Source organism: Sapajus apella, unplaced genomic scaffold (genome assembly GCF_009761245.1).
Source record: "Sapajus apella isolate SASKATOON/1434 unplaced genomic scaffold, GSC_monkey_1.0 scaffold37, whole genome shotgun sequence".
In the NCBI taxonomy this organism is placed as follows: domain Eukaryota; kingdom Metazoa; phylum Chordata; class Mammalia; order Primates; family Cebidae; genus Sapajus; species Sapajus apella.
Window position 1 is genome coordinate 2,723,397 of NW_022436977.1, and position 17,929 is coordinate 2,741,325.

Sequence of the window (17,929 nt, forward strand, 5' to 3'; positions counted from 1 at the left end):
TTATCACTGTCAGGTGCTGTGGAAGCTGCTGATCTGGTGCCCCACTTGAGCACTGTAATGAAGCCTTGGGAAAATGTGGGTGTAACTCCTAGGGCTCTTCTGGATAGAGGGACCATAGTCTGACTCTGTCCAAAACTCTTTTAGAAGGAAAGAGACAGACTAGCCCAAAGGCCAAGAGAAAATTTATAAGTCAAGTGGCATAAATACATTATGTTTCTTTTGATGCTAACCACTAACACAGGGATTAATCTTGTATACTAATGAAGTATCTGCAGAGACATGGGTATTGTCCTCCAAAGACATCCAGAAATATTTTATTACAAAGCTCTGGAATCAAATTAACTGCTGAAAAAATGTCCAGCGCAGCTTCTCTTCTAAACTCAGTTTCTCTGATGGTCACATAGGCAGTGGCCCCAGTGGCCAGACCATTCCTTCTATCCCTGCAAACCTCTTCACACAGGTGGACAAGCCCTTTTCTAATTACCGCATAAAGAAACTCAGCTAAGAAATGAAATGTGCCACACTTATAAAGGCAGAGACACACTGGCCTTTGAGATTTCAAATCTCAAAAATCCCCACTTGGAACCAGTGGGAAGGTGAGTAGGCCCTTAAGCTATTCTGTAATTTGAAAAAGCAAGAATATTGATTTTCTAAGATCGATACCTGCCAAGAAGATTCTGGCTACTGTCCAGTATAGATGTACATCTGTACTGATGGCTGCACTGATAAAATGCTAGGAAGCCCAAGGTGGTTAAAAATCCAATTTCTGGCCTCTCCCTACTGAGGCGCAGGCTGCATGACAAGCCCATTGTCGTTGAAGAATTTGCAAAATGAACCCCAACCAGGCAAAACGTCTTTTGGCACTTAACACAACGTGGGTACAAACCCTCAGTTGAATGGCTCCCCTGGAGTGGAAACCTAGGGAGGGTTTGGCCATCCAGGAAGTCTGCTTTGCCTCATTATGGCTAAGAGTAGACACTATGTTACAAACCACAAAAGCATAATGTACCCTTAAACACACCAGAATGGGGCTGGCTGGCCAGCCAGCCAGGGACAAAAGGTGGCAGACTCCAGGCTGGGAGCGTCTGCTTCAGTGTCTGGCTTCTCTCAGCAAAGGTTGACTGCAATGGACGGCTGTAAATGCCAAGCTGGCTAACGTCTCTGGCCAAACCAGAAAAGCTGCACTGAAGTTTTCTTCTGAACTCTAGGTAAAAACAGATCCTGAACTGATCATTTCCGGAGAGGATGCCAGAGAGAGGTTCAGTGTTATTTTCTGCAGCTTAAACCAGCATTGGACTCAGGCACAATACTTGCATCCCAGGCTTTTGGGAACCCTAACAGTAAAGTCAGTAAAACCCTCTCTCCTGTGATCACACGTACACCCTCACAGGGTTCCCTTGCTGTGCATTACCTTATGTCCCAGCTGAGCTGCTTCTCCCCGAGCCGCTGTGGCGATGGGATCGATAAGGTGCCCAATTTCCTGGACCACCGAAGTCAGCTGCTCCTGAAGGGCCTGATAAGAAGAGAAGTGTCAAGTTCATCCCATAACAGATCCCCACAGAGCTGCACTCATTCAAAAAGCCCCTTCTGAAAAATGAGAAAGGCCATGTAACACTGACGTCAAATGCCTGTGTGTTGCCATCAAGCCACTGTGCCCTGCCCTGACCTTCTCAGTGATGCCTCCTCCCAAGGAAGAGAAGAAGCAGGCCTGAGAGATGCTTTTGGATCTGGCTTCTTGCTCCTGTCAACCCTAACAACTGATGTTACTGTTATCTTTACTTTAGGTTACTTGGCATAATTAGTGGATATGCGAAACAGCCATGGCTTTCCAAGAAGGAATGACAACTTTGTCCAAATGCAGGCAGATAGTGGAGGGGTCTGAGGGAACATCCTAGGTCGCTGTATTCTCAGAACTAATAACCCTTAAGGATAGAGAGTGACGTAAAAATGAGATTAGCTCTTTGAAAGCGGGACTGCTTCCCAAACAGTGCACTGTGAAAATGCTAAGATGCCCACTGAGCTCAGCACAGACTTCAATCCACTGTTTGTGGTGTGCATGCAAATATTAAAAACGGTGCCCTCAAGGCATTGCTTCTCAGGTTTGAGAGATCGTTTAATCTCTCCAGCCCCAAAGAATTAAATCATGCTGTAAAGAGACAGACCAAGATACCCAGATGACTCTGAGAATGTGGGGGATGGGGAATTCAAAGGTGGAGATTATTAGCCAGTGGCAGGAAAGATCAGATCCCTTTGTACGACTATTCATAGGAACTTCACTTGATAGATGCAGGATTAATACATCAGAGCACTGGGCGTTTTAGGTCTGCACACACCAGCATAGAATTGAGTGAACTTCGCCAAAGTGGTGACGTCCTGCTCATCAGAAACGAGACTCTAGCCTTGGCTACTTTCCCACAGAACAATGATGCCTATGGGCCATGGGGGATGGGGGCACAGTGTCCTCAACAAGAGGAGCAGACTAATATGCAAACTTGAAAACAAAACTCTGGAAAAAGAAGAAGAAAAGAGAAAAGAGAAATAGAGACAGATGGGAGCGGGCAGAGAGAAACTTCCAAGGCGTCCAAGGGTTTTATTTAGCTAATTACTTATTATCTTCACATTCATAATGTGATTATAGTCAAGAATGCAAGAATATTCCAACAGTGCTATTTTATTACAGATGGTTTGTTAAATTAAATATGATGTATGTTTAGGGAGCACACGCAGTTAAAGGAGAAGAGTTCTCTTCCTAGTGAGGGAGTTAAAGCAGAGGATGTACTGGGCTGGGGAGAATATGGTGACAGGATGGGAGGAGCAGGGGGCTTCTGGGGTGCTGGTCACCTTTGCTGCTTTTTTTTTGAGATGGAGTCTTGCTCTGTTGCCCAGGCTTAAGGGCAGTGGTGCGATCTTGGCTCACTCACGGCAACCTCCATCTCCCAGTTTCAAGTGATTCTCCTGCCTCAGCCTCCCATGTAGCTGGGATTACAGGTGACCGCCACCATGCCTGGCTAATTTTTGTATTTTTAGTAAAGACTGGGTTTTACCATGTTGGCCAAGCTGGTCTGGACTCCTGATCTCAAGTGATCTGCCTGCCTCAGCCTCCCAAAGTACTGCAATTACAGGTGTGAGATACGGTGCCCAGCCTCATCTTTGCTTCTTGATCTGGGTGCTGGTTGAAAGGCCTGTTCAGCTGGTGATAGTCTGTCAGGTGGTACATTTACCTGCACTGTCCGGATGCATACACATACGGACTTTACCAACAGGTTCAAAAGAATAATTCTGGCATCCCACACAGTCTGAGAAAATTCATTCCTTCTTTCTGTTTTTGGAAATAGGATGGTGAAGGTGTAGCTAAACAGACAGCTCTATTAATAAAAATGAGCAATATTAACTCTGGGCTGAAAGCTGACTGTTAATGAATTCAGTGGCAGGAAGATAAACATCAATAAACAGACCATCCATTTTTATTAAGCACCTTCTGCATGTCAAGCACTGTGCTTTCAGTGGTGAAAGAAGTAAAAATCAGGAACTTTTGGACAGGTAACAGAAAAAACCCAAAGGGGGACGGGCGCGGTGGCTCACGCCTGTAATCCCAGCACTTTGGGAGGCCGAGGCGGGTGGATCACGAGGTCAAGAGATCGAGACCATCCTGGTCAACATGGTGAAACCCCATCTCTACTAAAACTATAAAACTACAAAAAATCAGCTGGGCACGCGCCTGTAATCCCAGCTACTCAGGAGGCTGAGGCAGGAGAATTGCCTGAACCCAGGAGGCGGAGGTTGCGGTGAGCCGAGATCGCGCCATTGCACTCCAGCCTGGGTAACAAGAGCGAAACTCCGTCTCCAAAAAAAGAAAAAGAGAAAGAAAAAACCCAAAGGGAAAAAGCAGGAAAATTCCATTCTCAACTTTGGAAAAACAAGCAAGAGGGGGCAAAGTGGCTTTAAATTAATAATAGGATGCCAAAGTCCTCAAATGCTAGATATTGAATAACTTAGGGCAGAATCCTTGCTCTCTCAACAGACCAAATCATTAGAGTTTAATGCTGAATTTGCCAACTAACTAGAAAGCATGCTGGTGAAATATGACAACAGAGAATCATTGAAAATTTACATGCCTAGATCCACTCTACTGATGTGTTAAAGCAAACAGGGTATCCATCTTACCCCTAAATTACCTTGATATTGATATTTTCCCCCCAAATTTCAGCCACATTTGAACTTTCCACCCCAGTACATGTATTCCTTCCCCCAAGCCACCCTCCTCTACTTGGCATCTGCTCTACCCTCTCCAAAAAGTTCCCAGGTTGGCTCCACAGAGGAAGTCTGTGTAATGGTGAAACTCCAGCAACAGAAACATCTTGGCCCCACAACCTTTAACCCTCCAAGTCTGATGCTGAGATTCTTCAACATATCCAGAGGCTGCTAAGCAGGCTCCAAGATCCCCAGCTTACCTCCACAGAGATGTCATCCCTTGTGGCCAGGCTCTGGCTAACAGCAGCCAGTGAGGCCTGCTCGATGTCCCGGATGCACCTGTTGATGCCATCGATGGAGTAGTCACATTCCCTCTGCCCAGGGGCCTTGTCCCTGGAAGGAACAGTGCAAGCTAGACACAGGCTCCATGGGGCTCAGGTCCCACAGCCTCCTCCAGCACTGGTGGGCCAGGATCCCTGTCCATGTCCTCCCCGACTTGATCCCCTCCTTTTCAGGAAGAATCCCTGACCCTTGGTTGGCAACGTCTCATTGCACAGCCCATGCATTCCTTAACTCTTTGGATAACTCTACTTGTTTCTGGTGGAAAGAATATGGTCCTGCCCTGCCCTCCACCTTAGGCTCATAGCAGGCAACTGCAAAGGGAGCAATTTGGACTTGGATTCTCTATGCACTGGCTTAAGCATACGATTCTTATTTGTAAAAAAAAAAAAAAAAAAAAGGTCAGCACTATTTCCAGTGCAAATGTACCACACTTTCCACGTTGCATACTAGTCATAAAGTCCTGGACTATAGTAGGAATTAAAACATGTAGTGAATTTTTCTTTGCAAGGCATTAAGAAAGTTAGTTCACTGTGGTTTTGAGCTTCAAAAGCAACTAGGAAGCAAAATATAATTAAGGAAAGAGAAGAATTTCATGTTGTGAGGTATTAATTGGTTAACTTCAGAAATGTTATGTCTATTTGGGGATGTCTTTTTAGGCTCCCACTATCACCAAGGAGGTCAGAGATGCTCAGAGTTACTGCAGGCCCTAGAATATTCTTTGTCTTATTAGCAAACTAAAGGCAACCCCAAATCCTGCCAAATAAACAAGGGTACTCAATGCTTAAACTCCTAGATACAGACGATGCGGTACAGTGATTACACAGCCATCGGGCCTTAAGGTGACCTTGGAGATATTAACCAAATTTTTTCTGCCCTAATTTTTTCATCAGTACAATGGAAATAATGGCAGTGGTACCTTACAAGACTGTTGTGATGTTCAAATAAGGTAATTCAGATAAAACATTTGGAATAGTATTTGACACATGGTAAGTACTTTGGTTAGCAATTACTATTGTGACCAGTGCTTCTGGTCCCAAAGAGATAGAAAAAGATGATGATAATGATCAACAACATCACTATTAAGTAAAACGCCTGATGGCGTTTTATCCTCCTCCTGCCCTGCTGAGATGCAGGCTGGCAGCAACCTCCACATGAGAAACTGACCTGATAGAAGTGATGAGACTCTTGATGGAGTCGGACACCGTATGGGAATGTCCAGCCAGTACAGACCAGGTGGGAGGGTCTTTGGGGTTGATGGCCAGAGAGCGTGCAGTGCGAATGAGGTACGATGAACTCTCCAGCATGGTCTTGGCTGAGACCAGGATTGGTTCCTGTGCCTGGGAGCCCTGAGACCAAATAGCAGAGAAATCAAAGTCAGGGTCGAAGATACAAGTGAATGAGGTGGGCCCTGAAAGGTCCTGTTCTTTGCCAAATCACCGCCTCTGCCCTTTGAGGGAGATAAAGAGGGCAGGGAACCATGAAGACTGGATTGCTTGGGGTCTGCATGGTGGGGACTTAAGCCCATGTTTACCCTTTAAACAGGATTTTTTGAGTGTGCCACATCCCAAGAATGGCCCCAAATCTAGGCAGTAAGATTGTTCTCTACATATACATTATCTCTCAAGAGATGTGTAGTCACGGAGTTTCACTAACTGTGCGCATGCTGTAACTGACAAGAGTAATAGTAGCCTACATGCTGATAGAGACAGCTTTCGGAGTTTTGACTATTAACTCATTCGGTGCCACACAAAGTTAGCCAAAGATCTTAGTATTATCTTTCTGCACAAACTCCCTACCTCGGAGCTGATCTGGGCGGGAATGCTGACAAACTCAGGGTTAGATGCGAATGCCGTCAGGTTCTCCACAGCTTCAATCAAGGGGGCAGTGGCAATGCGACATTTATTGCGATTGTCTTCAGAGAAATCCCCATCCAGAGCCTGATGGGAGAAAACAGGGAGATTCTGTCCGATTGAGAAGCACTGATTATTCCTGAACTACAATAATCACCTCTTAGTGAAAGAAGGTGGTTCAATGGGAACGCTGAAAATGTTTGGTGACCTCATAAACAGTAAATGAGAACTGACTAAAGAGACCCCTGCCATCAAGCAGAGGGGCCCTGTTAGCAACTGCAGAGAATTAAAGACAAATGTGTAGCTCACAGGACAACTGACTCTGCAGTCAGCTTTCCACTTACAGGAAGCTCTTCAGCGCCCCGTGACCCTCTGTGCCAGGCCGGGCAGCAGAGCTACTTTCCTCCTCACTTTTGGGACTATAATCCTTGTGATCTTCACTTTTACTCAGATTAAGTCTATTCTCTACCAAACAATAAACATGCTTTATTGTATTTTAAAGCAGTACTTTTAACTTTTTCTAAGTTTTTTTTTTTTTTTTCCACAAATAAGACTTTTTATTTGCCACTATTATAAGTCTGAACTTTAAACAGATTCTTGGACTGGCAGTTCATATCACTTTTTCTAAGTTTTACCTGGGTGTTGCCTAATGACTGATGGAGGTAAGGTAGGCATAGCCATCATCATGTTGAAATGAACACAATCCAATCTAATGGGAAGGAAAAGACTGGAACTACCCCCGATCATTCAAACAAATCTCACAAACAGAATTTTTAACAAAATAGGTCACCCACAAATGGGTACTTCCTGTACAATTCCATTAGTACCAAGTGCAAACACAGGTGGACCTAATCTAGATGGTGAGAAGAGCAGGTAACACTGGAGGCAGTATAAGGAAAGCTTCCGGGTGCCAGTAACACACTGTCTCTTAATCTGGCTAGAATTACCAAGGTGGTGTTCCGCTTGAGAAAATTCAATGAGGCCGGGCGCGGTGGCTCAAGCCTGTAATCCCAGCACTTTGGGAGGCCGAGGCGGGTGGATCACGAGGTCAAGAGATCGAGACCATCCTGGTCAACATGGTAAAACCCCGTCTCTACTAAAAATACAAAAAATTAGCTGGGCATGGTGGTGCGTGCCTGTAATCCCAGCTACTCAGGAGGCTGAGGCAGGAGAATTGCCTGAACCCAGGAGGTGGAGGTTGCAGTGAGCCAAGATCGCGCCATTGCACTCCAGCCTGGGTAACAAGAGTGAAACTCCGTCTCAAAAAAAAAAAAAAAAGGAGAAAATTCAATGAACTCTACACATAGTGTGTGTTTTCTCTATATGCATCTTATGCTTCATCATTTAAAAAAAAAACCTAACAGCTGGTAACACAATGGCACAGAGGGCTCAGGCCTTTTGCTGATTTATGGCCTGCATGGACGCGAATCCAGGAATGTGGCCTGTGAACCATGCCAGGCTGCCTCATAAAGGGTGAACACTTCAGTGAGGTTCCCAGCCCTGGATGTCACCTCCTCAGAATCAAGACTGTTGGAAACTATAGCCAGTGACCCAAATACAGAAACCCTCCCTCCCAGAGAAAGGCTACACTCAAGAGGGCAGTTAGGTTTGCAGAAAAATGCCCATCTTTTGTTAAATGACCAATAAAACTTTTAATTTAACCCTTATGAGCAACATATGAAATCAATTTAGACAATTAGGAAAAAAAAAAAAAAAACAGGGGCACCAGCATTACCAAGCAAAGCAGATCTGAGATAGGGGCTTTTCTGTTTTTCAGTAAGGCAAGAGGAGGCAGGCACTGTTGGTTTGAAGGCGATTTTTGAATAGCAACGACACTCCAATCAAGCCTTGGCAACTTGGGACAATAATTACATACCCACAATGTAATATTTTCAGAGAAATTCCCAAAAGCCTGGCTATTTTCGTTTATGCTAATATAGTGCCTGGCTCCCCTTGGCTCATGCCCCTCCCCCACCAGACAGGCCCTGACCCTACCCTCACCTCTCCAGTTCTGCCATTCTTCCAGGCCCGATGGAACCCCTTGCACACCTGCTACTTCTTGCTCATATATAAAGCCTCATTTCTCACTGCCACTTACACACTTGGTAAATGTTGATTTATGTTGCTGGCACTGGCCACATAGAAGTGAACCACCTTGGCACTCTGATCTTGTTGCACTGTTAATATTGCTCTGAAGTTTGGTAGATCCCTGGAGGTCTGGATTTACCAGACTTCAGAGCAATTAGAGAACATCAGTGCCAGGCAGCGTGGGTGCCACTAAGCAGGAGCCTGACACAGGTGGGCCCAAACATAGGCAAAGGTGTGAAACAAGCTGATTGTAAGAGTGGACTCTGGAGTGGAAGAAACTCAAAAGGAACTGTGGAGTGGCTACATGGCTTTCTCTGTGATACCCCTTCCATTGGGATCGCACGACTTTCAGCTCAACAGGAGATGCTCGGCATTCCCTCGATGCTGCTCCCCCTTCCTGCTTCTTACCTCTCCACATGTTTCCCTTCCCCTTTCTACTCCCACAAACCTCTCAGTCTATTGGGAAGAAGGGCAGCCAATCAAACCAGCAACCCTAAGCTGAACTTCTTCAAACTAAGAAGATGACTACTCAAGGGCAATCTCAAGAAATGGGTTTCTAATTGTGTAGGTTTCATAGACAGCACTGCTAGAATAAAAGGCTGGTTTGTTTGGAGCTTTTGTTTCGAGCATGGGCCCTAGAATCATATTAACATACAGCCCATTGCTATTTGCAGCACAGGGCCTTGAATAACATGGACTAGAATAGCAAGCTACATTAATCATTTTCCATTCTCAAAAAGGACAAGTTATTGCCTCAAAAAAAAAAAAAAAAAAGGATGGTTTGCACAGGTATTATTTCACTTCTAAAAAACTCTGCTTCCATTGGGCACAGCAGAGCCACTCAAGTAAAGTGAATACCCAGAGCTGCCCAATGGTGAAATGTCAAGCAAGCATATCACAGAATGTCTGGCATACCAGCCATGATGATGAAAGGGTAAATTTAGCCTTATGTCCAGGCCCCACCAGGACAAGAATGCTCCCAAACCTGGAGCCTGCCCCGAATGTTCCCCCTTAGCAAAATCCCACGGAGACCTGGGAGAAATAATTTCTGGGTATGCATAAAATCGAAGATGTATGGACTTTGGGGCTACAGGGGGCCCTGAAAACATTTTAATACTAAACCCCCAATTCTCCAGACAATAAAACCAGCACCTGGAAACTGACATGATTTGCCATGGTCACCTTGCTTGCACTGGCATGCCTCAAACAAGGACCCAAGCCTCCTGGCTCCCTTCTCTCCTGCTGACCTTAGACAAAGGCAACAGAACAAGGAATAAAACACCCAAGAGCCTTCTTCCTTTTCCTTCTAAAGAAGCCACTTTCCCAATCCAAACATAAGGATGACCAAGAAAGCATACTCACAGCCAAGTCAAACTCGATTCAAGAGCTGGATCGGCTGTCTGTGGTACACACTGGAAGTGCTTAACTGCAAAAACCCCGAGCTTTAACTCTGCTGTGAGGGGCAAGGCCAAACTTCAACTTCTCAGAAAAACAAATGCTGCTGTTGCATAATTTTACTTGGCACCTAAATGTGAGTGACTGCACATTTAAAATAACATTCCATTCCACACTTCTGATTCAAGACTAGGTAATGAGCTGAATGAAGAGAGAAAACAAGCAACAGTGTACTTGGTGACTCGGAGACAGACAGCAGCTGTGATTAGAGGTGTGGGTCCTTCTACCATGCCCAGCATTTAGAGCCATCCCTGGCAGGCGACAGAAACACAGAAATGGATTCTTGTGGAGCCCTGCTCTGGGATTTTAAAGAGTGCTATCAGTAGTGACTGATGCTGATGCGCCACTGTGAGGTAATCCGCTCCTGCTCCCTCTGGCTTCTCCTGGAGGCTCCCCTCCCTTCTCCATGACCACAAGGGTGTGGCAGCTGGGATTTAGGCTGGGGCACATTCTCACAGTTAATAGAAAAAACAGCACTAAGCAGCATAAAACTTAAGAGTAATACGCAGCTGTCTTAAGCACTTAGGGAATTAAATATTCCTCTGTTTTTCTGTTTGACAGAACACATAACCATTCCTTCAAACAGGAAATCTACTCAGTATACAGTACCATGTGCTACAGTGAAATGATCTTTACTACTATCCTGTTATATAACAAATTAAAAGCAAAGCTCGTGGCTCCCAGCAAATCCTGTCATGCAATGGGAACTGAAAAACCAAGCCCATTTCACTGTTGAGGGGCAACATGTTCATATCTGTTTCTCTTGCATTGCTCCTCATTTCCAGGGTGCTCCAGGAGACAGAGGCCTTTATCTTTTCCATGTTACAAACCGCGCCCCACACCCCCCCGACATTCCTCTTCTGATGTTCTGCACAGGCCTGTCTTTTAGGCCATCAGAAGAGCTCATTTGCTGCAGGGAATTGCAAAGAGGGTTCAACACTGTGAGGGGAATCTGAAAAGGACATGAGATCTTAACAGAGATGCTTTATATAGAGATAGGTCAGGATTTAAAACCGAGGAGGAGGCAGACAAGAAAGGGCTACAGCAATTTCTATAGAATAAAGAGTCTTTACTTTTTTTTTTTACTCCATTGTTCCACCTAAACAGAACGCTTTTAATGACCAGAAAATGATTGATTTTAACTGAGATAAGCTCATTACACAGCAACCAACGATGTCACTGCTGTCAACTCTTACTCCTCTTTCCATCCTCACCTCCCCAAGCTCACACACAAGCCCTGCAAACACAGCAAGGTCCTTCCTACCAGGCTGGAGAGATGAGTTTGTCTCTCCATCCCTAACAGGTGAACGGCATGCCAGGGCTGAAAACAGGGACTCTGGGGCCTAGGTGTGAATTCTGCCCCATCACTCCCTGGCTGGGCCACCCTGGTAAAGTTACTTAATCTCTTTGTGCCTCAGGTTCCCATCTGTAAAATGGGGATAAGCACAGGGTGGTTGTGTGGAATGAATGAGTAACATACCCAAAGCACAAAATAAACATTTTAAAAGGTAAGCTTTATTACATCCTAATTACTACGAACTGTGATGGTAATTCAGGTAACCTGCCACCAGGATCACGGGGCACCTGGACACTGGCTTTATTTATCCATTTTCAACTGAGCTTACTCTTGCCTTCAAATAGGGAGGGGTTTTTGTTTGTTCATTTCTAAAAATTTCTCTGTTTAAAGAGCTAAGAAACTGCTGACTGGGGTGCGAGCCCCAAGTGCTGACCGCCAGCTTCCAACTGGTGCTGGGTTGGGTGTTCTCTCCTTTTGCCTCTGCTTGGTCATCCTGTTGACTAATTTCTGCTTGCAACTGCACTGGCTTTTTGCAATCAAAATAAAATGAGATGTGCAGTGTCCTATCCTCTGGAAGGAACTGGGAAAAGTCCTCTTACTCCAGGACTATGCTAGCAGCAAAGCCAGCCCTCCCATCTGAATGAATACAAAACCATTAAGTAAAAAGTGTTAACTCCTTCAATGCCTTTCCCTACAGCGGTATCCTGGGTTTAACATAGAACTGGTATCTTGCCTGCCATGACAATGCCTTTGAAGGCTGGGGCTGTCGAGGGAGCTGGGGAGATGGTACAGAGCCTTTTGCCTGTGGTCTGTTATCCAGGCTGTCAGCTGCCTGCTGCCTGCTTGGTCCCAGGTGAGGGCGGACTGTGTTTGTGGCTTCATTACCCACCTACAAGTACTACTGCCTAGTGATTCTCACTTGCTTCTTACAAGTGAACCCTGCCCACCTGCCACATGCCCATACACCTTAACGCAAAGGTGAATTTGTTAGGAACACTAGAGGCTCTGTTTTTAAAAGCTGATGCTCCACTCAAAAAATTCAAACAGCTATAAACAAAATTAATATCACAGGAACAATTAAAATGTTTTAAGTGATTTTCCACAGTTTCCCATTCCCTTCTCCTTCCACCTACTCTCTTGGTCTGGATATATCCAGCAGTGATGGCAGAGTCCTCTACCAGCCCATTCAAAAATGCTGCAAGTAAACATATTGTTTAAGTAAAAACAGGGTATTTGCTACGCAAGCACAGTACCAAGAGTGGCCCTATAACCAACCCTTTCCCACCAGAGTTCTGTCCCCTAAGCTCCTCAGGCACAGAATTCGGGGAGGCCTCCTTCCCCACCATCCAAAAAGTTAGTAGAGACCAAAGTTGGTTTTTCATGATGAGTATCTCCATTAGTAAGCAATGCCTCTTCAATGACATAAACCATAAGACGGAGTTAGAAGCTAAGCCTCACTAGACTAGGAGAGCAGCAGAGCTTAAATCTTGTTCCCCTTTCCCCTCCGCAACAGGAGTCACCGAGCTTAATAAGGCCTGTAGTCCAGCGACCTACCTTGATGGTCTTCACCAGGTTGGCAGTGCTGTTGGCAACTTCCTTGGCTGACTGGACAAAGTGCCTCTTGGCGACCGGGTTGGCCGTCTTGGATGAGGCGATGCGGCAGGCATTGCACAAGGCTGATGTGTGCTTGGCAACAATTGTGGCGGCTGACAGGACCTACAAAGCATGGAGCTAGGTTGGGGGCACCCCGTGCTACAGTGCAGAGAGGTCCACCCTAGTCCTCAGTCCTGGATTCCTGTTCAACTCACATGTTCAGAGCCTGTGTAATTACAAGCATGTCTACCCTCAAAGTCACTCCAAGAAAGAGGAGGGCAGGAAATATTAAGTGAAGATAATAAAGAAAAAGAAAAAAGGAGGTGCTGACATAGTGGTGGGCTACGCTGAGCCCCAGGCAGTATTAAAGGAGATGGAATCAATTTAGCCTTTGGAACCGCAGATAGGAGGTCCAGGGTATAGAATCTACACCAAGATCTACACATAGGCAATTTTAAGTTTTCTAGTGTCACTTTAAAATAAGTAGAGAAACAAGAAAAATTAGTGAAACAATTTTTTATTTAACTCAGTATATCCAAAATATTTCATCATATAATCAATTTAAAAATACTACTAATGAGATTTTCAATCATTTTTTCATACCAAGTTTTTGAAATCCAGTGTGCGTTGCATGTTTACAGCCCATCACAATTTAGACTAGCTCCATTTCAAGTGCTTAACAGCCACAGGTAGCCAGTGGCCACCACACTGGAGAACCAGATGAGAAAAACACGTATCAAGCCCTCCTCATCCACAGGAGGGCTGCTGGCACCTACTGCGGTGTCTGGTTCAGGAAGCTCTGCAGGCTCCACCCCGCAGCCCCAACTCATTTGCTCTCCTGAATCCACCTGTTCTGCTTTGCTGAGGCTGGTAACACCCCTCTGGCCTTGTTGGATGGGTAAGGGCTCCCAGACACACCAGCTCTCGGGCCTGCTTTAGGTCCATATGGTCCTTGTGTTTCCTTCTTGATTAAGGTTCTTCTCCAGCCTCAAGAATGCGGGCCCCAGGTTGATGGTGGACACGTCGCTAACAAGACTGCCTCCAGCCACCCCCATTCCAGCCACTTCTCCTACCTTTCGGTACACACTGTTTTAATAAGTGACCAGGACCATGCCACTCGGATATGACAGGTATGATGGAATGTCACACATACTGGCTCTTCCTCAAATGTCACTCTCGCTTCTTTCTGTGCTACCGATTCTGACCCAACTTGGAGGCCTGGCTCAGTGCCACCACTTCCGTGAAGTGACCCCTGACAGCCCCCTTGGAGAATTAATCACACTTTGATTTGCACATACCTGGCACTGTCATTGTGTCCTGATCACTGCATTTTCCAAACTTTTCCCAACAGACTAAGAGCCAAGGGAGTAGAAAATGGAGCCCTGTGCACGCTGACCCCTTACAGCTAAGCAGAGAACAAGCCCTCAGTGCATGTCTGCTGAAATGAAGACTCCTTGTGAATCTCACTGTGATTAGGTCACTCCTTTTGCCTTCTGGCACCCCATTTCAAAGCACCTATAAATTTCCAGATTCATCACATTTTGCAGTATTTGCCCCCACCCAAACCACTATCTACAGTGCTGGCATTTAGCTGCCTTTGCAAGCTCTGAAAGAACAAGATTCTTTACTAATTTCTCAGTCTCCCACAACCTACCCAACGGAGCATAAGGGCTTGAAATCTTACATCCTCCCCAATAGTTACCTGTGACGGACTGCTGCCGGGGTCCACTAGGTTCTGGCATGCCATTTGGATGGCCTGGTTAGCCCTGGCAAACTGGATGGGGTCCACTAGGCCCTGGTGGCCTGCCTGGCTGTTTGGATCAGAGATGCCAACCAAGTATGCAGCCTGGAAAGGGAAGGAAAAAAAACCACAGCTCAGGCTCCCTGCTCCTAGGTGAGCTTATGGGGACGATGGTCCGCACTACACATGCAGCTGTCACACTCAGGCACTCCTTAGTGCAAACTGGTCAAGGTCGTCTCATCCCGCTCACCAATAAGGGTGTAGTACTGAACAGGTTTATGCCAGTTTGACATGCCAGCAGGAGTTTATCACAGGCTCACGGAACGAAGTCACCTTGTTCTTAAGAGAGAGCCTCAAGAAATTCTTCTTTGGGGCATGGACGAACACAGCCCTGACTACTCTGGCAGCCGTCTTGTGATTACAAGGCTGCCCAGCCTCAGCACGAAGCTGACTATTTGGCTGGCAGACAGGAGAGGCAAGAAACAGCGGGTGCCTGCAGACTGATGGCGTGGAGCCGCTGGGTCAGCCAACCTTGGAGCCTGCCCTCTCCTAGGGTTCCTCATCTCATAGCTTACCAAAGCATGTCCTTATTGCTTAGGTCAGTATTTCCAATAGCAGAAGGGATCTTAACTTGGTAATTGAGTAAGATGGCCCAGAAAAAAACAACAAAAAAGACAGCATTTGGTTCCCAAGAGAAGCGGGCACAAGGGAAGGTCTTCTCTTTGCATTTCCTTTAGATGTGTCAGCCAAATAAAACAGAAAAAATGAATCTGTGCGCCAGAATTTTGATCTTAATCCATTTCCCCCGAGAAGGTAGAGAATTTCATCCCCTAAACCAGTGATGTTTCTCTTTGGTTCCATAAAATCTTCTAAGTTCAAGGTAATTGTCAAATGATGAACCCTTTAAAGCAGATGCTGATATCTTTAAAGTTTCTGTAATATAAGGTCAATCATTATTGAAAATACGTAGGATAGTCAAAGAAGGGCAAGGAACGTGCCATATCATGTCTCTCCATGATGACATCTAAACTTTTTCTCTCTCTGATCCTAAAAAGGGCATGACTTAACATTTTTGCAATTTTAAAGCCTCGGAAAATTTAAATTATGTACTGATTATTTTTTCTACCCCAAACAATTTACCAATAATAAAAACTTTTAAAACAATTTAAAAGTAGGCCTCTGAACCTCTATGCTAGGTCTCTACTGAGTCTCACCATTCTCCCCAGCCTGGCCCACAGCTGCTCTACTCCTGGTGGGTAACTGGCTGATGTTTTGTGTAAATGCCCCAGCCAGCACAGAAGCCAGTGCCTTTCCTGTGGTTTCTGTGGTGGCACGTGGAGAAAGAGGTGCAGTTGGAGCTCCCCTACACATCCCACAGGGATCTGGCGCAGGGCACATGGCTGCATCTGGACCAGCACCTTACCTGGGCTGCGGCCTCTGTCAGCCCACAGAGAGCCTTGGATGCAATCCCCACACATTCCCCAAAGGCAGGGAGGTCCCCAGTCTTGGCGTTCTGTGAAATCCCTGCCATCGATTCACCTAGAACCTGCAAAATAAACGGCCAGCAACATTCTTTATCCAGCACTGCTGCACACCAAGGGGTAAAGGAGGCAACACTCCAACTTTAACAGTCAAGGCCACTTAACTGGGAACATTTGACATTTTCTCCTTTATTTGTATGAAGAAGAGATAGGAGAGAATTACATCATTTCCATTCCAGAGATATGTGAAACGGAAGTATAACCCCAAAGTTATCCATATTCCAAGGAGATACAGTTAATATACATAGACAATACAGTACAGTCTGTAAAACGCAACTCATGGGTAAATGGTCTAAACTGAGAACTAGTTCCAGAATATAAAAATCATATCCACTAAGCTGTAGGTGAGGTAATAAACAGAAAGCAGGAGACTCACCCTTCCAGATATCATTTATCTCGTTATTGACAGTAAAATTCAAATAGAAATCTTTGTTATGTGTTTCCTGAATATTTTAAGAATTTTGCCTTATACTGAAAATCACGGGTGTGGTGTATTCTTTCTTTAGAGATCTTTACAGTATGAGTTGAAAGAGATTTTAGTGTTCAGAATCCAACCCAGAGGGGTCAAGCACCCTGTACAAGGTCACAGAGAAGATCACATGGGCAAGTAACAAGGTGCCCAGTGCAAATCTGCTGTTCTCTTGTCTATGAATCCCATTATGTCCCAGGAGGGCTGGGACATATTTTCCTGGGCAACAATGATGGAACTAAAGGATGTTTTACCCTTTGGAGAGACTATGGTATTGCCAAGTCTAGAACCCAAAGCAGAGACCATTTATCAGTAAGCCATCTTGGATGGGAATAAATTCCCCAAAACTTCTTAGACATACAAAATAATCCATTTTACATAAGGACTTGCAAAAAAAAAAAGAAAAAAAAAAGAGTGTAGAGGGTAATTTTATGTACAATATTTCCCCCTCCCTCCTCAGCCCACATTCCTCTTTAAGAAGCTACCATTTCTTTGGATCTGAGTGTGCATGCATCCTTCCCTTACACAATCCATAATTCCATGAAAGGTACTGCATGAGGAAATTCTAGTCTTAGCCCAAATCAAACTGAGTCCTTCTGACACTACCAAGGCAGATGTTTCCCCGCTAGAATAAAAGTGACCATGTTTCAACTACAAAGTCAGATTGCAACAGCTCAACATCCATTTCATTTTCAACTGCTGATTTTAAGGCATTCTCAAAAGACACTGGTATGATTACCACAGATGAGTGTTTCTCAACAGTTATTTCTTTTTCATTATTGTTCCATTAAGAAGCCTTTTCAGTTTTTTTCCCCCTAATCAAATACCAAGGAATAAGATTTTGTTGTGTAAGGTTAAGATAGGAGCGGAGTAACAAGCCATTGCATTATCTTAGATTTTTTTCAACACCTCTCCAACATCCTACCAAAACAAAACAAAACAATTTTGCTCTCCTTGAGAATGCATGCCATGAATAGACTGCAAAAGAACACCTAAGAAGATCCCACATAAGTCCCTGAAGGACTTTCCAGATCAGTTCCAATGTAGAAAATACACAATTTGGCCGGGCGCGGTGGCTCAAGCCTGTAATCCCAGCACTGTGGGAGGCCGAGGCGGGTGGATCACGAGGTCAAGAGATCGAGACCATCCTGGTCAACATGGTGAAACCCCGTCTCTACTAAAAATACGAAAAATTAGCTGGGCATGGTGGCGCGTGCCTGTAATCCCAGCGACTCAGAAGGCTGGGGCAGGAGAATTGCCTGAACCCGGGAGGCGGAGGTTGCGGTGAGCCGAGATTGCGCCATGGCACTCCAGTCTGGGTAACAAGAGCGAAACTCCGTCTCAAAAAAAAAAAAAAAAAAA

At 45.2% G+C, this 17,929-nt stretch overlaps 1 protein-coding gene across 9 annotated transcripts in view; it reads right to left on the minus strand.

Annotated features, from left to right (window-relative positions):
- TLN2 (talin 2) overlaps positions 1-17,929 on the minus strand; it is a 458,983-nt gene that overhangs the window by 78,068 nt on the left and 362,986 nt on the right. For all 9 annotated transcript variants that reach the window (XM_032297261.1, XM_032297255.1, XM_032297258.1 and 6 more), the window contains 7 exons: positions 15,981-16,103; positions 14,519-14,662; positions 12,778-12,939; positions 6,330-6,470; positions 5,698-5,879; positions 4,452-4,584; positions 1,412-1,513 (listed from right to left, as the gene is read on the minus strand). In XM_032297261.1, the coding sequence (XP_032153152.1) occupies positions 1,412-1,513; positions 4,452-4,584; positions 5,698-5,879; positions 6,330-6,470; positions 12,778-12,939; positions 14,519-14,662; positions 15,981-16,103 (987 nt within the window). The remainder of the gene's footprint in view (positions 1-1,411; positions 1,514-4,451; positions 4,585-5,697; positions 5,880-6,329; positions 6,471-12,777; positions 12,940-14,518; positions 14,663-15,980; positions 16,104-17,929) is intronic.